Raw genomic sequence first — 20,481 nt, 5'->3', positions numbered from 1 at the left:
CTAGATCCACACTCCCTATATGATCAGAATACTCTCAATTAGAGAATTTAATTCAAAGTGATTCTGGAGGGTCCCCAGTCAACTACAGCCAAGCCAAGCAGGTTCCTCTCTTAAAAACACACCTTTAGGGGCGCCTGGGTGGCGCAGTCGGTTAAGCGTCCGACTTCAGCCAGGTCACGATCTCACAGTCCGTGAGTTCGAGCCCCGCGTCAGGCTCTGGGCTGATGGCTCAGAGCTTGGAGCCTGTTTCCGATTCTGTGTCTCCCTCTCTCTCTGCCCCTCCCCCGTTCATGCTCTGTCTCTCTCTGTCCCAAAAATAAATAAACGTTAAAAAAAAAAAAACACACACCTTTAAAAACCAACCAACCAACCAACCAACCAACCAACCACACCTTTAATTCAGGACCCAAAGAATTCCAAAATATAGAACTCCAAAATATAGAGTCCAAAGTATAGAACTCCAAGAGAAAATGAGCAGCTCAAAGTGAAACTTAGTAAAGAAATAAGGCACTGAAAGTAAGAATTAGCAGAAAAAACAGCAGAATCATATTCATAGATTTCAAACATTAAAGTTATCACAGATTATAAATTATGCTATGAATAAAAAAATAAAAGTGAAGCTTTAAACCAGAAGCAAAGAACAATCAATTTTGAAAAAAGACCCCCCAAAAATCTATAAAAATGAAAAAAAAAATTTAAAACCCATTTTAATGAATGGGTTAAAAGCAGATTGGACACAGAAAAACAAAAGATGAGTGAACTAGAAGATTAAATCAAAGAAAGTATCCAAAATACAGCCTGGACAGACTAACAGAAACAGTGACAGAGCTATTAAGAGACATGGAGAATAGAGTGAGAAGTTCTAATTAATATCTAATTGAATTTCAGAACAAGATAATGGAATGACGAAGAGGCAGTATTTGAAAAGAATTTTCCATAGTTGTTGAAAGACCCCAATCTTTAGAGCCTGGAAGCCAATAGATTTCAAACATAACAGATGAAAAGAAAATTTACACCTATAAACATTATATAAAACATCAGAACACAAAAGCAAAATAAATCTCAAAAACAGGGCAAAAAGAGATCACTTACAAAGGATCTGCATATAACACTTACAAACAAAACCACTTATAAATTAGATTTGAACTAATCCATAAGCCCCTAACCATATGTGGCTATTAAAATTAAATCAAATGAAAATTAAAATCCGGTTCCACAGTCACACCAGTCACATTTCAAGTACTCAACAGCCACATGTGGCTAGTGAATACTATACTAAATGACGATATGCAACATTTCCATCATTACAAATTGTTGTAGTAGATAGTGCTAACTTAAACTGACAGCTGACTTTCACCAGCAATAAGTGAAGTTAGAAGGCAGTGGAATAATCTTTTTAATGTGCTGAAGCAGAAAAATGTCCTCTTAGACTTCTATACCCAGAAAATAACCTTTCAAGAACAAGGGTAAAAGACATTTCATACAAGCAACAACAACAACAACAAAGAGTTAATAAACTCTACCTAACAGAAATTTTAAAGGAGAGAAACTTTGAACAGCAAGAGAATGAATTTTTACAGAAGATTTGAGAAGGAATGATAAATAAAATGATAGAAATGCAAGTAAATACAAACATTTTATAAAACAGCAATGTCTAATTTGTTGGAAAGGGAAATAGATACAAGTAAAACACTACAAGACAGCATGTAAATTGGAAGGGGCAATTAGAATTAAAGTGTGCATAGGTCCTTATAGAAGACAGAATCCAAAAGCAAGGAAGTAAAGGAGAAAAAGAAACAGAAAAGCTAAAACAAAATGAAGCACATAAAATGGGAGAAACAAATTCAAATGTATCAATAGTGCCAATAAATATAAACGAATCAAACTCTCTTGTTAAAGGAAAGATTGGCAGAATGGATTGAATAACATAATCTAGATATACGCTATATGCAGGAGACACACTCCAAACATACATAGATTGAAGGGAAAAGGATAAAAAAGGTATCAGACAAATAGTAACTAAAAATAAAGCTAGTACAGATTATGTTAATAAAAAAACAGAACAATTGTTTATCTTAAAATATAAAAAACGACAGTAAATATCAATAAAAGGTTCAATTTTCTAGGCAACAAATGCTCAAAATACTTAAGGCAAAGACAGGCATGAATACAAAAGTAGTAACTAAAGAGAACATCTTTGTGGGTTTTAATACATCTCTCTGTAACTGACATACCAGACCAAAAACAAGGAAACCCTAACACGTAGTAGAAAGATCAAAACAGTACCACATTTGTACCATTTGGGAGTTTTGATCTCACCCTAGAGAACACTCTACCCAACAACTGGAGAATACACATCTTCTGTGAGCACAGGTGAAATAGTTTTGGAAATGGGTTAAATGCTAAGTCATAAAGCTAGTCTCCGTAAGTTTCAAAGACCACATTTTCTGACTATAATGCAATAAAGTTAGAAATCAGTAACAAAAATATAAATAGAAAAACTTCCTATATTTGAAAATCTAAAACTGTTCTAGAAACTATAAAAACCTATACTACACATCAATATGACTAAATCTCAAACAATCGAAATAAGTCACAGAAGACTATACATATAAAGAACTGCTCACTTATTTAAAAAAAACACATTCACTGGTGACAAAAGTATAATGAAAGGCAAGGGGGGGCGCCTGGGTGGCGCAGTCGGTTAAGCGTCCGACTTCAGCCAGGTCACGATCTCGCGGTCCGGGAGTTCGAGCCCCGAATCGGGCTCTGGGCTGATGGCTCAGAGCCTGGAGCCTGTTTCCGATTCTGTGTCTCCCTCTCTCTCTGCCCCTCCCCCGTTCATGCTCTGTCTCTCTCTGTCCCAAAAATAAATAAAAAACGTTGAAAAAAAAATTTAAAAAAAAAAAAAAAAGAAAGGCAAGGGAATGATTAACATAAAATTTACTCTAGTGGTTATCTCTGGGTGGTGAGGGGACTGTGGGGGCCAGCCAGGTGGAGAGAAGATCTACTGTGGCCCTATTAATGTTTCATTTCTTGAGGTGGGACTAGAGATCTGGGTGATCATTCAAAATTTTAAAATTATACATGAGCCTTCTACACTTTTAGATGATAATAGAATTACAATAAAATTATGGAAAAAGAAATGTGGAGAGAGAAAAAAGGATTAGGTGTAACTGTTAAAGTGGAGCTAAAAAGTCACAAGGGTGAACAAGTTGCCACCCATACCATTTCCTCTCTAGACTATCCAATGCCTCTGCCTGCCTCCCCCGTCAGTCAATAAAAGCAAAATCCACCTTGTTCTGTGACACTTCTAGGAAAGGCGCATTCTCTCTCATCCAAGGTCTCCCTTACATCATTCCAAGGATTCACTCCATGGTCTTATCTCTCTTTCCTGATATAGGTTATATTCCCTAACATGTCCACATTAAATCAATTTTGTAAACATTTGTCCTTTTCTTTTTATCCTACAAAGAGTGAGATAGTATCATGAAACAGAGGGTGAGACACCGTTTTACCTGCATGTCACTTTTGGCAGCTTTCACAGCATCAAAAAGATCACTGGTTGGTGGTTCTGAGCCTTTCTGGCCATGACCACGTACCATTCGGGGCCCCTTCTTTGGATGTTTGGCCACCTAGTAAGTATAAAGAGATCATGAATATCCTTAAAAAGTAGAAGTGATATTAACACTTAGTCTCATCATTGTCACACGAGTAGGCTTAAGCTGCCAATTTCACAGCAGAGTATGAGTTACTGAGATCTGAAATAACTAATTCTTATATTGTGAACTTTATTATTTTCTTCTCTTTTAAAAAAGTCCCTTAGGCTCATTTCTATTTCTTTATGCCCTTACTACCCTTTTCTCTTATCTTTTCTCTTCAAAATTTGCCCTCTTCTTATTTCTGTCCCTTCATGCTCTTTAAATTTTATCCTTTCATCAAACATATCATCTGAGGCTTTTTCTAGGTTTTCTTTTGCTGCTTCCCAGACCAAATTCAAAAGCAAAACAAAATGGACTGACTCACTGGGGTTGTCCTGAGTGGTCGTTTTGCTGCTCTCTTCTTCACACTGTGTCTCAGGCTGTCTTCAAAGTCACTGCCTTCATCAGCTGACAAAGAATCACTATCCCTATGAGGGAATGTGGTTCTCCTTAGATACAACACCCCAGTCTTTACATACAAGGGTAAATGAATTAGAATTTCTTTGTCTCTGACTGTAGCCCTTTCTCTGTGAGAAAAATATATTCACATTTTCTTAAGATGTGTTGGGGTGTCTGGCTGGCTCAGTTAGTGGAGTGTGTGGCTCTGGATCTTGAGGTTGTGGGTTCAAGCCCTGTTGGGTGTAGAGATTACTTAAAAATAAAATCTTTAGCGGGCATCTGGGTAGCTCAGTCGGTTAAGTGACTGACTCTTCATTTCAGCTCAGGTCACGATCTCACAGTTGTGAGATCGAGCCCTGCATCAGGCTCCATGCTGGGTGTGGAGCCTGCTAAGATTCTCTCTCTCCCTCTCCCTCTGCCCCTCCTCTGCTCATGCACATGTGTACTTTCTCTCAAAGTGAAATAAAGTCTTTTTTTTTTTTAAATAAGAGATGTGCTTACTGTTACAGGGAGTAGAGACAAAAATCTTAAAAGAAAGCTTTCACTTGAAGAGAGCAGTGAAGATGAAAAATGAGAAACTGAGATGGGTGAAGGACAACCTTTTCCTAATATTCTCTCTGAATAAGAAAATCAAGTGATATTCACTTAAACAGGCAGAGGGATCACTGCTGTGGCGAAAAATCAGCATGGCCTGGTAAGTCGCATATTACTCATATATAACTTGGATGTTAATATGTGCCTAGAGTTAAATTTCATCCCTTGAAGAAAGTTTGTAAGTTGTATTGACTAGAATTAAGTTTATAACATAGATATAATCTTCTCTCCAACAGTGGCACTGATAGAAATGAGTCAGAGGAAGCCAATTTAAAAATAACCAGGAGATAAATCAGATCTTGTATGAGGTTATTTTATTCCTGGAAAGATAAAAAAGATATATTATTATAACCTTCACAAAACAAGCTGGTAAATGATAATAGAGAAGGATAGACAAACCTGTTTATAAAATCCCCAAATAAAGGATCACACACCAACCAACAAGTATATACTATTTGTCAGGAGCAAACAAAGAACTCTTCTCCCTCCCCCACCTCCCCACTCCCAGTAGAGGCTGTACATGCTGAGCATACAAATATATGCAAGAAAAGTTTGGACAAATGGATGATAGATTTGGAAGTGGATATATTATTTTTGATGTCTACAACATGTACGGCAAGGGGGAGAAAAACCCAATTAGCTAGCAAAGCAGGAGAGAGTCACTGCTCTGAGAGTGCATCTCTTAATGTTTACACAGAGGGGCAGACAGAGCTGAAAGCTGCCCCCACTGTGGGAGAAGGCCAGGCAATGCAACAAGTTCTCGACTCCACTCACCCCTCTGCAGTCTGGTCCGAGTCCCTGTCACCACAGGGCATATTGACAGACGAACTAGAAGACGCAGACAAGACCCTCTGTCCGCCTCCCGACGCTCTCCGCAGTGGGGAGGACACACTGCTTGGGGAGGAGGAGGACCGCAGCGTAGGCATGATGGTCGAGCTGCGGAAGTAAGGAGGAGAGGAAAGGGCCTCTAGCCCACCACGTCTCCAGCCTCAGCTCTGACCATCCCCTTCCTTTCCAAGGGAAGTGCTCTGCAACTCGGGGGTGGGGTGTGGATGCGCACAAAAAAATGACCGTCCTGACCTAAGGCATCTGGGGATTAGAGACATCACGGCCGCGCGTTTGGAATCCTCTCCAAGGCCGCCACGATGCGCACACCAGAGCCGCTTAAAGCAGACCCCTCTCTGCACGCGTCGGAAACGTAGATTGCCTGGTGCAAAGGAGACCAGCTCAAGCGGTACAAATTGAAAAACAAAACAAAACAAAACCCCAGTCTTTCATTTTCAGGCTAGAACCTGATTCCACATAGAATGGAATGGGAAGCACTTCACGACTTACGGGTGCAGTCACCATTAGAACTGGAGCAGAAACACTGAGGGAGTAAAGGAAAACTCTCGTTCTCCACTTTTCCAGCAGATGGTATCTCTGACTGACCCTGGGGCAAGTGGGCTGAGGAGCTTCCTAATCGCTGACAGGAGTGACTGTCAGTGTCTTGGGGCCTGGGGCTTGGGGTTCCTAGCTTCTGTGGAGGAAGCCATTGAGGCTTGGGGGAGGGTGGGTTCCTCTCTCAGGGCCGGGAGTGCGGGGAGAGGGCGTATTCTTGGGTCAAAGAGGAGCCTCACTGTCTGAGCCTGGAATAGCGACGTCTGGCTGATCAGGGATGAGGAAAGATCACAGCCTTGGCTCCCTCGGGGTTCTGCGTTCTTCACCCCGCGACCAGAACAGGCGCCGGCTGCTTCTCTTCCGGTGGTGGAAGAATCCAGAAAAACGCGGGAAGGCGCGAGACACGTTGTGCGCAGACGCGAGCTCAACGGCACGTCCCAGGACTGGAAATTGTCGCGAGGCTTGGGCGTGTGCGAGCTCGTGTTCACCACGTTACAGTCACGCTGCTCCAGCAGCCTCGTGCAGCCCGAGCTTTTCGAGCTCTTTGGCGTGCCGCCCCGTCACGTGGACTCAGGCGCGCTGATCCTTGGCTTTAGCCCTGCTCCACCTCGGTCCCGCCCCCGCTGCCCCCAATTTCCCCCTCCATTGGTCGGGCTTCGCACTAGACTTGTTGTAGCCCCTTCACTCTGGCTTCTCAACTGCCATAGGCTGGGTTCCACCCAGGCCCCGCCTTTCGAATAGGATAGCCACGCCCCCAAGAAAGGCCACGCCCCTCCCCCACCAGCCTCTTTAGTTCCGCCGAGTCCCGCCCCCCCGACGAGCTTCCCCACTACATTGGCTTAACTTCTCCCTCGACCCCGCCCCTGAGGCCCGCTCCTTACCATCATTGGCGGGACCCCGCCTCGGACCCCGCCCCCTGTCCGGCTCCCAGCTCCCATTGTCTCCGCAGATGCCGCTTGGTCCTGCTATCGTGCGCGGTGTTCAGTTTTCTGAGGTCGCGCTCTTTTTCTGGCCGGGGCAGCGGTCGCGCTGCAGAGAACCGGATTCCCGAGTTCGGGCTGTTCTTCTTTCCTTCTTAGGACACACTTTGCAGAACCAGGGCTGCAGCAGCTATGTTCGCTCTGCCATCTCTTCTGCTTTTGCTGCTGTCTCTGTGTCCCGGTCCTGGTCCTGGACCCGGGAGTGAGGCAAAGGTCACCCGGAGTTGCACTGAGACCCGGCAGGTGCTGGGGGCTCGGGGATATAGCTTAAGCCTACTCCCTCCCGCAGTGATCTCAGGTGAGGAGAATGAGGAAGACTAAAGAATTGGGGGCGAGGGAGGGGGCGGGGGCGGCTCCCCCCCGCTTCACAATAACTCTTCCTTTTCAGAATGACCGTTATAATAATCTTTTCATGCCATTGTCATGCCAATAATGTCTCTTCTCCTGAACTTACTTACTAGGATCACAGTTATCCTCTTGTTGACATAATAGCTTTCTTACTCCACCCTCACACTAGGAATACCTTTCTAATAATTGGCACCCCCCCCCCCCCCCGTGTTTGTTTCTTCACATCTCAATTTGTTCCCTTCGGTGTTTCTAAGAGCCCCTTCTATGATAATACTTTCTTGCTTACCTAGTAACCCCACCCCTCCAAATCCCATTCTTCCATCGATGCTGTCCCTGTAGGTCCTTAGAGGCCTGAAGTGTGCAGTGTTGGGGAGGGTCACCTGAGGACACTCTGATCATTCATTTCGCCCATCACTATTTGATCCCATGACTAATGGCAGTCGACTTGGGATGGGTGATGGGACAATAAGGAGGGGATAGGTGGGATTGAGGGATAGACAATAGAAAAGAGACCAGACAAGTAGAAGAGAAAGGAAAATCTCCCAGACAGAGGAAGAAGGAAGGAATTTCTTGCTAGCACTCTCCCCCACCCCATTCTTCTGTCTCCTCTGTCCAGGTGAGCACCTTCGGATCTGTCCCCAGGAGTACACCTGCTGTTCCAGTGAGATAGAGCAGAGGCTGACTTGGGAGACTGAGGCCACCTTCAGAGGCCTGGTGGAGGAGAGCGGCTCATTCCTGGTTCACACACTGGCTGCCCGGCACAGAAAATTTGATGGTGAGGAATTGGTGGTCCCCACACCTGGCCTCATCCCTCCTCTCTGTGCTCATGACCCCAGCAAACATCATGTCTTCACTCCCTAATTCATCCCTAAGGCATCCGAACCCTGGCTTAGCCTCTCTTCAGCCTCCTCTCCAGGATCTGTCCCCCACCCCTTTCCCAGCCTGCCCAGGTCTCTTGAGAGTTCCTGAGGCTCTAACGCACTCGTCTTTTTTCTTCCAATCCCCATCTCTTCCTGCCTCTGCCCTTCCAATTTTCCATCCTTCTCTGGCCTCACCCCAACTCACACCCCTTTCTCTGCATTTGCCACAGAGGTTTTTCGGGAGATGCTCTCGTCATCTGAGCACTCTCTGGCCCTGCTCTTCCACCGCTCCTACGGCCACCTGTATTCCCAGCACGCCCCTGTATTCACTGGCTTGTTCTCTCGGCTGCGGGACTACTATGAGAGGTCCGGTGAGGGGTTAGAGGACGCTTTGGTGGATTTCTGGGCACAGCTCCTGGAGAAAATGTTCCCCCTGCTGCATCCACACTACATCTTCTCCCCCGACTACCTGTTTTGCCTCACTCGCCTCGCCTCCTCTCCTGATGACTCTCTGAAGCCTTTTGGGGAGGCACCCCGCCGCCTCCGCCTGCAGGTGAGAGGCCCCGAGGCTTGAGCTTCAGCCACCTCTGACCTGGTGACCTCTGAGCTGTGCACCACTCACCTCTGGCCCAGTGACCACCCCCCTCATGCTCCAGTCACCCCTGACCTGGTGATCTCCTCATCCTGCATGGCAGACGTCTCTGACCTGGTGACCCCTAGCTTGAGCCCCAGTCCCCTCTGCCTGACCCAATGCTCTCTGGTCTCCTTTGAATGGGTACTCCCTCACTCTCATCTGGTGCCCTAATTTCACACAAATCCCTGACCCTTTCACCTGCTCTTGGCCCCTAGCCACCTTTCTGCCAACTGCTCCCCAGTCCTAATATCTTGACTTTCTCTGGTTCAACTAAACATGAATTAGGCACTTAATAGTTGAGACAGACTTTCATCTGTAGTATCTCATTTAATTGTCATAACCCTTGGAGGTAGAAAGTATTATCCCTATTTTATGGGTAAGAAAACTGAGCCTCCCAGAAGTTAAGGTCTCAGAGCCAGTGGTAGAGCTGTGTCTCATACCCAGATCTTCTGGCTTTCAGTTTATTGTTTGCTCTGATACATCGTTTCTCTATTTCCAAGCCCTGTAAAACACGATCTCTCTGTCTTTTCCTAAGCCCAGTTCCCCTTTATCCTTCTAGACTGCAATTCCTTTGAACCTGCTTCCCTGTACCACCTGACACTCCTAACTACCCCAACATAACTCCACAAACCTGCCCCCCCCCCCCCCCCCCCAGTGCTTGTGCCCTTGGTTCAGTCTCTTGGTCCCTGTCTTGCCTGAATCATGACTGACCCTGTGGTTTCTCTCACCTTCTTTCCCCTACCCCAGATAACCCGGGCCCTGGTGGCTGCCCGGGCCTTTATCCAGGGCCTGGAAACCGGAAGAGATGTGGTCAGCGAAACACTTAAGGTTAGAGGGGACCTGAGTGTGGGCAGGGCCTAGAGAGGGAGAGGCAGAAGTAAGAGAGGCCCTATGAGAAAGAGTCAAGTGACAGCTTGACTGGAGAGGTATGGGGCCTTCCCATATCAGCCCCAAGGCCCTGGGATCCAGGGTAAATCAGGAGGGGGGGAGGCCAGAGTGAAGTCTCCCGTGTGTCATGATCCATGATCTCCTTCCATTCTCTGACTCTCTTCTGCTCTCTGATGACTCCCCCCACCCCACCCCTGCCAGCTTCTGGTGGTCTGTTTATCTCCATAGCAGCCTGAGATTGAAGTAGTGCCTCTACCACTTCCCCCCCACCCCCCAGTGTCTCCCCATTCCCCTGCTACTGAAGGCCAGATTCCTGCCTTGGCCTTTAAAGCCCTCTCTTCACCACCCATTCTCTCCCTGACCTCCCAGCCTTACCTCCTGCATCCCCAGTCTCCTCTCTTCCCAGCCACAATGGGCTCACTCTTCTCTTTGAACCTTTTCTCAGACCCCTCTTCCCACTGTCTCTCTAATTCCATACCCTTCAAGAAGTGGTATCTACAGCCTGGGCCCCTAGGAACCTCTCTCATCAGATCTTTGGCAGTTTTGTCTTACCTGCTGCCACATGGGGTCAGCAACCCTAGACATTCACATCCAGCTCTCCACAGAGAGCCTAGGGAAGGTGGGGTGGAGTATGTATTTGATTTCGCTCTGTCCAACACCAAACTTGTGTAAGTGCAGCTACTGTGTTTGTGAATGACATAGTCCTGCTGTCTGCCCTCAGATGCCGTTGTCCGAAGGCTGTAGGCAGGCTGTGATGCGTCTGACCGGCTGTCCTCTTTGTCGGGGTGTCCCCTCGCTGCCACCCTGCCGGGGCTTCTGCCTCAACGTGGCCCATGGCTGTCTCAGCAGCCAGGGACTGGATCCTGACTGGGGGGCCTATCTGGGTGAGGGGATTCAGGAGGGTCTGGGAGGGCTGTTTGTGTTCTGGATGCTTTCCGGGTGGACTGGGGAGGGAGTTTTAAACCCTATTGAGTGAAGAAACTTTCATGTAAGTTTGCCCTCTCCAACACCTTGCTGCTTCCCTCCAAGACCCAGGTCGGGAGGATTTGTGGGGACATCTAGTCCCTCATAGCACCCTTTCTCTGTCTTCCCCTCCTTCAAGATGGTCTCCTGTTCCTGGCTGAGAAGCTCCAGGGCCCTTTTTCTTTTGAACTGGCAGCCCAGTCCATTGGGGTGAAGATCTCAGAGGGTTTGGTGTATCTGCAGGAAAACAGTGCAGTGGTGTCAGCCCAGGTACAGGGGCCGTGAGAAAGGTGGGAGTGTCAAACTGAGGACAGGGGGAAAGACAGTGTGGGTGTGTCAGCTAGAATACAGGAGGTGAGGGCCTGGAGTGGGGGGACAGTGTGGGGTATCAGGGATACTGGGGGTGTTGGGAGTGGGGACACTGTGTGGCTTTCACCGCAGGATGACTGGGAGGGGGTCTCTTCCCTGGGCGGTAGGTGTTTCGGGAATGCGGGAATCCCCAAAGGGCACCGTCCCGCGCCCGCCGAGCCCCAGCCCCCCGGGAGGAGGTGAGCCGCCTCTGGACCCCGGCGGCGGCGGGGGCGGCGGGGACGGAGGAGGAGAGGCCCACGACGGCCGCAGGCACCAGCCTGAACCGCCTGGTGAGTGGGGCGCGGGGGAGGGACGGGGCAGCCAGGCTGGGTGGGTAGTGGGGGGCGTGCGCTCCAGCCCAGCCTCTCTCTCTGCTTGCCCAGGTGTGGGAACTCCGCGATCGGCTGGGCCGGGTGAGGGGCTTCTGGGCCGGGCTGGCCCTGACGGTGTGCGCGAACCCCCGCATGGCGGCGGACATCTCGCAGGAGGCGGCGCCCTGCTGGACAGGAGCTGGGCGGGGCCGGTGAGACCGGGCGGCAGCTGGCGGGTGGGACGCGACTTCGGGGCGGGGCGGGCTTGGCGGGAGCCTGGGAGCCTTCGGGGCTGCTCTGCTGGCAGGTATTTGTCGCCTGTGGTCGCAAGTTCCCTGGAGCAGCTCGAAAATCCAGAGCTGGACCGTGAATCCTTGAGATCTGACGTCCAGACACGCAGGCGGCGGCTGCAGCTCCGGTTAGCCACCACCAGGATGAGGGCGGCCGCCCTGGGACGTGACATGGAACTGGAGGACTGGGGTGAGAGCCCCGGGTTCCCCGAGAGCCTCTCGAAGCTCCAGGCTTTCAGCGCTCGGGTCTGGGCCCGCCCACTGCTTTCTGAGCCCCTCCTCCCCGCCCCCCCCCCCCAGTCTCTACTCAGTTACTCATTCTCTCACTCCTTTGAACACGCGTGTACTGAACGCTTACCTCAAAGGTGAGGGGTTAGAAGACTGATGACAGGCTCTCCATCCTTAAGTTCGCGGTCCAGTGGGGAGACACCAAAGCATTCCTACAGAATAGCGGGAAACCTCTTAGAGTAAGCAAAAGGCTGTGGATCGTTGGGGAGGGCAGGGAAGCCAGGTGGGAAGCCACTGAGCAGACTCCCAAGGTATTTGCCAGAGAAGCAACGCACAGACAGACGTTCATTTTTTTCTCTACTACTGTTTGTCTCTGTCTTTCATCTTCTCTCTTCCAACACCCGTCTTTCTGTCTGCCAGCTGCTTCTGTGCGTGTCTATTTTGTCTTTTCTGTTTATCTTCTCTCCATCTCTCTGTTCTGTGTCTGTCTCATTGTCTCTCATTCCCAAGTCTGTCCGATCTCTCTCCTTGCCTTCCTGTCACTAACTTCTCTCACCTCCCAACTTCCATCTATCTGTGTCTCTCTCTTCCCTGTCTCTCCTTTCTGTGTGTGTGTGTGTGTGTGTGTGTGTGTGTGTGTGTGTGGTTTTTTTTGGTAATGTTTATTGGTTTTTGAAAGACAGAACATGAGCAGGGGAGGGGCAAAGAGAGAGGGAGACACAGAATCTGAAGGAGAGTCCAGGCTCTAAGCTGTCAGTGCAGAGCCCCATGCAGGGCTTGAACTCATGAACTGCAAGATCATGACCTGAACCAAAGTCAGATGCCTAACTGACTAAGCCACCCAGGCATCCCTTTTCTTTTTTTTAATCTCAAATTCTCTTCCTCCCCGTTTACATGTCTCTCTCTCTCCTCTGTCTCCCATTATGTCTTTTCCAACCCTGTTTCTGATCCTCTCCCTCCTGCAGATGAGGAGGAGGAGGACGCCAGCGGTTCTGGAGAGGGACAGCACTATGCAGATGACTGGATGGCTGGGGCAGCAGCTGTGGCCCCCCCAGCCCGGCTGCCTCGCCCTCCTCGAAGGGACACTTCTGGGGGCAAAGGAGGAGGTGTCCTTGTCCGCCACAACCAGGGCAGGAGCAGGACTGGGGGGACATCTGTTGGTTTTCACACCCAACCCATCCTCATTCTCTTCCTCTCAGTCCTGGCCCTGCTTGGACCAAGATAACAGGGGAAGGGTGCCCTAGCATCAGAAGGGTTCATGGCCCTTCCCCTCCTCCCCCTCTCCCTCAGCTGGGTCTGGGAAGGAGTCGAAGGGGGATGCAGAGAGGTAAAGAAAGGGACTTTTTGGGTGAATGGCTGGGGCCCCAAATCCAGGAGATTACCATTGGTGGGTTGGGGGTGGGTGGGTGTTCATAATATTTATTTTTTCATTTACAATCTGGGGAGGAGGGGCTGGGGGTATTTATTTAGGAAGAAGGTGTGTGCTTTCCAAGCACACCTCTATGTTGGGCAAGTTGTCAGCCCCAACAAAGAAAAGGGGAGGAGTTTTAGAGTTGCAGTTGGGGGTGGGGTTTGAAGGAAGTTGGAAGTGGGGAGGGGTGGGGCACTCTGTCTCAAAGGGACCAAGCTGGGTGCTGGTGGGGTGCAGGGCAGGGGACTGGGGTGTGTGAATAGGATGTCAGGATCTGTGGGCCTGGTTTCTATGGAGTTTTCTCAGTTATCAATTTCTTAAACTACAATACCAAAAATTTTTTGAAAAAGGGCTGTTCTCATGACCTCTGCCATCCACATCCTTCACAAGCTTCACCATTTCATGTTTCAGTGTTTGATTCAGTGTTTATTCTGCAAATAAACAGCTAATTTATTGGACCCTGTGTTTGCCTTGTACTTCTAACATCCCTCCCTGAGCCCAGGCTCCTGGCAGAGGCTTCTGGCCTCTCTTGGAACCTGCCCCCTGTCATTCACTTTGGGCAAGTTGTCTACCCTCTGGGTCTGGGCACCTTCATCTGTAAAATGGGGAGAATTGTAGGGACTGGCAAAATTCTTTCTGAACCTGAGGCATCATTAATATCACAAGACTGCCCCTTGCCTTCAGGGTGGGGGCCCCTATTCTCTGTGTCAGCCTGGGGCTACCTTGTCATGTCCTTGACAATGTCTGCTTTCAACTCGTCTGTTATTTTCTTTTTCTTTCTTTCTTTCTGTTGCCTGAATGAGTCTTTTGTTCTGAAGAAAGCAAAAAGGAAAAGGTAGAATTGATTCCTAAGCGTGAAAGGAGGGTAGAAGTGCTGTCTTCCAAGGGCGGGCTGGGTGCCCTGACGGAGAAGGAAAGATGCCGTGAGAGAGAGAGCCAGAGACACAATTAAAGACCGAGCAGCTGCAGGGACTGGCGGGACAAAGGGAGGGAGGGGGAGGAGCCTGGGCGCGGAGCAAGTTTGTGGGGAAAGTTGAGCACAGCGAGGAGCCGGGCGGTGGCTGGGGCGTGCGGGAGGGCCAGACCCCGATCTCCCTGCTGCTCTTCAGGTGGCCTGGTGAGTGGGCAAGTGAAGCCGAGGCCGCAGCCAGTGGAGGGACTCTCGAATTTATGGGGGGAGACCTGGGGGGGGTCACAGAGAGAACCTCGGAGGGGGCCAACAAAGGGCTGGCGACTGAGCGGTCACCAAAGCTGGAGGGGACACAGGGCTGAAATGGGGGTAATGGGAGGAGACAGAGATGGATGGAAGGAATAGAAGAAATCAGGACACTGGAGGGAGTCCGGTGAGGTGCTGGATCCTGGGGGCTGTGTTGGGGGAGGGAATTAGGGGGTGATGCCAGAGGGGGCGGGTCTCTAGGTAGCAAGTGTGGGTTCTCCTTACCTGGGGTCACTCCTAGCTTGTCCCAGAAAGGGGTTGTCGGGAAGGGCTGTGGCCCTTGGTTGTGGCTGTAATCTGAAGGGGTGGGTCCAGACTCCCAGTTGATTAGGAAGCTGGGGCCTTCGGGGAGGAACTCAGAAGCTCGATGTTTGTATCTTTCAGTATCCTTATGTCGCAGAGTTTTTTTCTCTCTCTTTCCAGCTCCACCCTCTCCATCTTCTCTAGGTACAGAGGGGATTGGAAAGCGGGCACAGGGGTGTTGGGGGGGGTCCGGGGATCTGAGCTTCATAAATCACCCGTCTCCCCCAGCTTTTCATACACGGGGGTCTGCCTTATGCTGAGAACGTTTCAGAAGAGAAAAGAAATGCCCGAGTTTTAACTCCTACTCGTGACAAAGTTGCTCCTATAGTTTGACCTCCCTGGGTTCAGCACCCTGTACCTGTCTGACCCTCATTCCCTCCTTATGGCTGCCTTCTTGGCCTCAGAATGGGGCTCTTCATCCCCATCTGTCACAGGCAGAGGAACTCACGAGGAAGCCGGGCGTCCGGCCGATGTCCATCTCACTGTCACATGAGCAGATTGGTCTTTCTCCCCTCCCCTCTGAATCCCTGAGGCTCAGGGAGAACTGCAGGTGGGGGTCTGGGAAAACTGGAGACTGATGGCAGAGGAGTACTTGTGGGCCACCTGGAAGATCTGGGTGTAGAGAGCACATGCCCCTCCTGGCAGGCTCCCACTCCTGGTATGAGCTGTAGCAGCAGGAGAGAAAGCTTTACCCTCTCCTTAGACTCCCCTCCTTTCCCCCTCATTTCCCTTCTAGACGCTGACAGAGGCAAAAATCTGCTAACTCAGGGGGCAGACTCAACCAGGGCTGCGAGCAGGCCTGGGGAATGACCCCCCGATCTCCAACCAGCGCCTTCCACGGCTGCACGGCTGTCTCAAGCTGTCTCTGCCTCTGTGCCTGGCCCTTGCCCTGTCCCTCGATAGCATCACCCTTACCTGCCACATGGGCCCTCTGTCTCCTACCAGGACCATGCGCCTCTGGGGGCCTCGGAGCCTGGGGTTGGCTCTGGGAGTCTTCATGACCATCGGATTTGCCCTCCAGCTCTGGGGGGGCCCCTTCCAGAAGAGGTGAGTTCCCATCTTGTCCCAATGCCTGATAGATGTCCCCTATTTGCTCCTCCCCATGCCACCTAGGGCTGTGACTCTTGGTGACTCAGAGGAGGTTCCATGTCCTCTGTCTTTGCTCCACAAGATGCCCACTCACCTGCTGGTGAGGGACAGGAAAATTCCCCTCCCATCTCTCCCCAGGCTACCAGGCCTGCAACTCCGACAGCCCTTGGCCCCATCCCTGGGATCAGCTGTTTCGTCCTGCCCACCCCGGCAGCGACTTGTGTTCCTGAAGACGCACAAATCTGGGAGCAGCTCTGTGCTGAACCTGCTTCATCGCTACGGGGACCGACACGGGCTGCGCTTTGCCCTCCCTGCCCGCTACCAGTTCGGCTACCCAAGGCTTTTCCAGGCCTCTCGGGTCAAAGGCTACCGCCCTCAGGGTGGAGGCACCAAGTTCCCCTTCCACATCCTCTGTCATCACATGAGGTTCAACCTGAAAGAGGTGAGGGGCATAGAAGGGGGAGGGTGGGACTGGAGAGAGATGGTCTCAGGCCTGTGGTCAAGACCACCAGGGGAGGAGGCCCCAGGCAAAAGTTGGTCCTCACCCAAAAGTTGGGCATGGGGGTCACAGTGTTTCCTATTCCCCTCTCCTCAGCTGTCTCTTGCCTAGTAGTTTCTGGTAGCCAAAGTCCTGCTTTCTCACATCTGGAGCTTTCTGGTCTCTTTCCTTGGCCAGTTTACCCCACTGGTATCAGTGCCCTGACAACTCTGACCCCCCAGACTCTCCCTCCAGGGGCTTCTTGCTCTTCTTGGCCCTTTCTATTAACACTACCAGGGCCCCTGCTCAGCCACTGCCTTCTGACTACCTTCCTCTGCCAGATATTGAGAATCAGCTCCATGCCAAGCCCTAGCCCGGTCCTGACCCCAGTTCTAAAGGGGAAGGTACGTGCGTGCACTCACGAGCTCATCCATACATACACAGGAACCCGAGAGCTCTCAGACACACAAAATCAATGTGCAAATGACAACATACAGGGAAGGAACTTTTACTGAATACTTACTGAGTGCTGGGTTCTTACCTCACCATCACCTCGCCAGAAAGGCATTATAAGTGTCCCCATTACACAGATGAAGAGGGCAAGTTTCAGAGAGCCTAAGTGACTGGCCTCCTTCATAGAAAGCAGCAGAGCTAGGATCTGAACTTGGGCCCGTCTGCTCCAAAGTCAAAGTGCCTTCCCTGGCATGTGTGCATGCATATGTGTGTTTGTATTTGGAACTATGGGGAGAAGATTCAGCAAAAGAGGTGGAGCTTTCTGTTGAAGTGAGTTTTAAGGAAAGGTTTGACAGAACTCTGTAGTAAGAATATCAGATATTTAAAAAAATTTTTTTTTAAGTTTATTCATTTTTGAGAGAGAGAGAGACAGAGTGTGAGCAGGGGAGGGGCGGAGAGAGAGAGAGGGAGACACAGAACCCAAAGCAGGCTCCAGGCTCTGAGCTTTCAGAACAGAACCTGACGCAGGGCTCAAACTCATGAACTGCGAAATCATAAACTGAGCCAAAGTCAGATGCTTAACTGACTGAGCCACCCAGGTGCCCCTTGAATATCAGGTATTTTAGAGGAAGCAGAACACCAGCAAAGCTGTGGTGGTAGTGGTGGCACGTGTGTAACAGGGGAAATGTGTGTAGGTGGCAGAACCCCAGATGCTCCCATGAAGCCAGAGCTGGAGAAAGCAGCTGAGGAGTATGTGTGGGACCTAAAAGGCAGTGGGGGAGGGGGGTCACTGCTGGGCGTGACATGATGACAATGAGCTTTCAGGCAGGCTTCTCTGGTTTTTGACCTTCATTGTCATTACCATTCATTGAGTACCATGCGCTCCCACATTCAAGGTAAGCGTTAACCCAGATTTGAGATGCAGGAATGATGGCTCTGAGAAGCTCAATAACCTGCCTAAAGTTACACAACTGGTAAATGGCTAATTGGGATTTATTCCAGGTTCACCTGATGCCACAGACTGTTCTTTGCACTGCTCTCCTCTGCCTTCAAAGAGACACTCAGTTCACAGGCGGTGCTCTGTGGGCATGCCCACATTAGCAGAGCAGATTGGAGGTTGTTGTGAGGGATGTTAGGTTCAGTGATAAGCCGTATTCAGAGGCAGAAACCCTTCAGGGAGCCCAGGAGCTGGGTTCTGATGTGTATGTGCCTGTAGGACCATGCTAGGGAGTGGCTCAGCCCAAGTCTCACCTCCCTTCTTGCTGAGAAGTTGAGTCACATGTCCCAGGCTTCAGGGTAGCAGCCTACCAAGTGTCCATAGCTCCCCAGTGCCCAGTCCAGGGGTGGCCTTTACTTTCTTAGATGCCTAGGAGCCCCAGAAATACCCTGTCTTTTGGCCATCCTGGGGTTGGCCTGCCCACCTGATGCCTATACATGAGACAGCATTATGGTTGGCCCCTTTCCTCCCTTTTTGCTGCCAGTGACCCACTGGTACTCTGGGAAGAGGCCTGAGGGCAGTTCCTTTCTTGGAACTGTGACCAAGAGTCCCAGGGTAGGCACTTAATAGGTTTTTGTTGGAGAAGTGAACACGAAGTTTGATTCTTAGAGATTTGGTTCTGACCAAAGCCACACAAAAAATCCCAAGGAAATTAATGTTCTCAAGGAGCTTCCCGTGTTCCAGGTTCCTTCATATCCTTATCTCCTGTAACTCCATAATCATTTGGTAAGGTATGATTATCCCCATTTTGCAGATGAGCAAATTGAGTCTTAGAAATGTTAAGTAACTTGCCCAAGATTTGTCAGTTAATGAAGGAAGATAGGGGTTCCCAGCAGAGCTTTAAGAAGGTGGTTTGAGGAGTCTAGGGAATCAGCCAGCAATGGGCATGCTCTTAGTTTCTTCCTGGTCCACTTCTTTCTCCCTATGCCTGTTTTCTCTCCTCCGCAGGTACTCCAGGTCATGCCCTCTGACAGCTTCTTCTTTTCCATTGTCCGAGACCCAGCAGCTCTGGCCCGCTCTGCTTTCTCCTACTATAAATCCACCTCATCAGCCTTCCGCAAGGCACCATCATTGGCTGCCTTCCTGGCCAATCCTCGAGCCTTCTACCGGCCTGGAGCCCGTGGGGACCACTATGCACGCAACTTACTCTGGTTTGACTTTGGCCTCCCCTTCCCCCCAGAGATGAAGACCAAGAGAGGGAATCCTCATCCCCCTAGAGACCCCAAATCCCCACAGCTGAATGTTTTGCCTTCTGGCGCTGGCCTGAGAGCCCACTATACCCTGGATCCCAGTGCTCTCCTCCATCCTGCTCCTACAGTTGCTGGTGGTCACAGCCAGACATCCAGCCATGCCTCTTTGGATTTGGGGTCTTCATCCTTCATCCAGTGGAGTCTGGCCTGGCTGGACTCTGTCTTTGACCTGGTCTTGGTGGCCGAGTACTTTGATGAGTCACTGGTTCTACTGGCAGATGCCCTGTGCTGGGGTCTAGATGATGTGGTGGGCTTCATGCACAATGCCCAGGCTGGAGGTGAGCAGGGCAGAAGCGCGGTCAGCAGTGGTGGACTGACTGCTGAGGACAGGCAGCTGACTGCACGGGCCCGAGCCTGGAACCACCTGGACTGGGCTCTCTACGTTCATTTCAACCACAGTCTGTGGGCACGGATCAATCAATACGGCCAGAGCCGGCTGGAGAGTGCTGTGGCCGAGCTCCGGGCTCGCCGAGAGGCCCTGGCTAAACATTGTCTAGTGGGGGGTGAGGCTTTAGACCCCAAATATATCACTGACCGTCGATTCCGCCCTTTCCAGTTTGGGTCCGGTAAGGTTTTGGGCTATGTACTTCGGAGTGGACTGAGCCTCCCAGACCAGGAGGAGTGTGAGCGCCTGGCTACCCCTGAGCTACAGTACAAGGACAAGCTAGATGCCAAGCAATTTCCCTCAACAGTCTCTCTGCCCCTTAAGACTTCAAGGCTACTCTCCCCGTAGCCATTAGACTACTAAGTTTTAGCTTAAAAGCAGCTAAGCCACAAGGGCAAACATGATGAGTATGGGGCAGCCAGACGCCGTTTCTGTTTCCCTCTGAAAGCATGTTTGTGCCCTAGACGATGAGTGGAACTTTGCACAGATGTGGGCACCAAGTCCTCCGGCCTGTGTGGAGGAATTCCAGCAGTACCCCTCCCCCCAACTTTGCCCCTTCCCCTTTCCAAACCCCTGGCAGGTCCCCATTGCACTCTCAAAAGTCCCCTGGAGGAGCAAATCATGGAGTAAGCCAGAAATAACTTGGAACTTGTGGATTGGAATAATGCGTCCATTTCTCTATGAATTATTTGGTTCCAGACTATGCTCATTTAACTGTGAAATGTTTGTGAATAAATAATTTGAACCTTTGACTTGCATTATGTAGGGTGGAAAGGGGGCGGGATGTTCCATCTTCCCGGGAGAAGCGGAGTTGCAGGGGGTCCTTTTAATATTTCTTCTCTAAGAAACCTGTCTTGTCTCCCCTAAAGCCTTCTTACTGCAGCCTAACCCCAGCCGGACCCCGCCTCTCTCCCCAGCAGTCCGGTCACCCACAAATTCCGGGGCCCCGGAGGCCACGCCCCTTCCTTTCCG

At 50.3% G+C, this 20,481-nt stretch overlaps 3 protein-coding genes and 1 long non-coding RNA gene across 8 annotated transcripts in view; 2 read left to right on the top strand and 2 right to left on the bottom strand.

The window, feature by feature from the left end:
- Nucleotides 1-6,664, bottom strand: part of STAG3 (stromal antigen 3) — a 28,251-nt gene extending 21,587 nt beyond the window's left edge. For 2 of the 5 annotated variants that reach the window (XM_043561287.1, XM_043561289.1), the window contains exons 1-4: nucleotides 6,314-6,662; nucleotides 5,469-5,630; nucleotides 4,027-4,129; nucleotides 3,519-3,635 (exon numbers count right to left, since the gene is read on the bottom strand). In XM_043561287.1, coding sequence (XP_043417222.1) covers nucleotides 3,519-3,635; nucleotides 4,027-4,129; nucleotides 5,469-5,620 — 372 coding nt within the window. In that variant the 5' untranslated portion in view covers nucleotides 5,621-5,630; nucleotides 6,314-6,662. Of the gene's footprint in view, nucleotides 1-3,518; nucleotides 3,636-4,026; nucleotides 4,130-5,468; nucleotides 5,631-6,313 lie in introns of all 5 variants that reach the window. The other 3 variants (XM_043561291.1, XM_043561292.1, XM_043561290.1) reach the window with 2 other exon arrangements.
- A 468-nt stretch (nucleotides 6,665-7,132) lies between these two features.
- Nucleotides 7,133-9,736, bottom strand: LOC122472002. Its single transcript, XR_006294321.1, has 3 exons — nucleotides 9,625-9,736; nucleotides 8,027-8,153; nucleotides 7,133-7,244 (listed from the first exon to the last, which is right to left on the bottom strand). It is a non-coding gene; the product is annotated as an uncharacterized LOC122472002 (long non-coding RNA).
- GPC2 (glypican 2) lies at nucleotides 7,182-13,796 on the top strand. The gene is made up of 10 exons (XM_043561279.1): nucleotides 7,182-7,352; nucleotides 8,019-8,177; nucleotides 8,493-8,815; nucleotides 9,644-9,724; nucleotides 10,506-10,668; nucleotides 10,887-11,017; nucleotides 11,224-11,388; nucleotides 11,482-11,621; nucleotides 11,717-11,889; nucleotides 12,893-13,796. Exons 1-10 carry the CDS (start codon nucleotides 7,187-7,189, stop codon nucleotides 13,150-13,152), a joined length of 1,761 nt encoding a protein of 586 aa, XP_043417214.1. The 5' UTR covers nucleotides 7,182-7,186; the 3' UTR covers nucleotides 13,153-13,796.
- A 531-nt stretch (nucleotides 13,797-14,327) lies between these two features.
- GAL3ST4 (galactose-3-O-sulfotransferase 4) lies at nucleotides 14,328-20,259 on the top strand. The gene is made up of 4 exons (XM_043561283.1): nucleotides 14,328-14,455; nucleotides 15,594-15,904; nucleotides 16,085-16,388; nucleotides 18,823-20,259. The coding sequence occupies exons 2-4, from the start codon at nucleotides 15,780-15,782 to the stop codon at nucleotides 19,855-19,857; spliced, it is 1,464 nt and encodes a 487-aa protein (XP_043417218.1). The 5' UTR covers nucleotides 14,328-14,455; nucleotides 15,594-15,779; the 3' UTR covers nucleotides 19,858-20,259.
- The last annotated feature ends 222 nt before the right edge of the window (nucleotides 20,260-20,481 follow it).

The sequence above is a fragment of the Prionailurus bengalensis genome, chromosome E3 (genome assembly GCF_016509475.1).
Source record: "Prionailurus bengalensis isolate Pbe53 chromosome E3, Fcat_Pben_1.1_paternal_pri, whole genome shotgun sequence".
NCBI lineage: Eukaryota > Metazoa > Chordata > Mammalia > Carnivora > Felidae > Prionailurus > Prionailurus bengalensis.
Note: the sequence above shows the minus strand (reverse complement) of the source record. Positions and strands in the feature narration are given on the sequence as shown.

Bases quoted from the DNA above. Each gene is read 5' to 3' on its own strand.
- GPC2 (XM_043561279.1), top strand. From the start codon at position 7,187: ATGTTCGCTCTGCCATCTCTTCTGCTTTTGCTGCTGTCTCTGTGTCCC. The intron at 11,622-11,716 runs GTGAGACCGGGC...CTCTGCTGGCAG, and splicing joins ACAGGAGCTGGGCGGGGCCG to GTATTTGTCGCCTGTGGTCG. The intron at 11,890-12,892 runs GTGAGAGCCCCG...TCCCTCCTGCAG, and splicing joins CATGGAACTGGAGGACTGGG to ATGAGGAGGAGGAGGACGCC.
- GAL3ST4 (XM_043561283.1), top strand. From the start codon at position 15,780: ATGGGCCCTCTGTCTCCTACCAGGACCATGCGCCTCTGGGGGCCTCGG. The intron at 15,905-16,084 runs GTGAGTTCCCAT...ATCTCTCCCCAG, and splicing joins GGGGGCCCCTTCCAGAAGAG to GCTACCAGGCCTGCAACTCC. The intron at 16,389-18,822 runs GTGAGGGGCATA...TCTCCTCCGCAG, and splicing joins TGAGGTTCAACCTGAAAGAG to GTACTCCAGGTCATGCCCTC.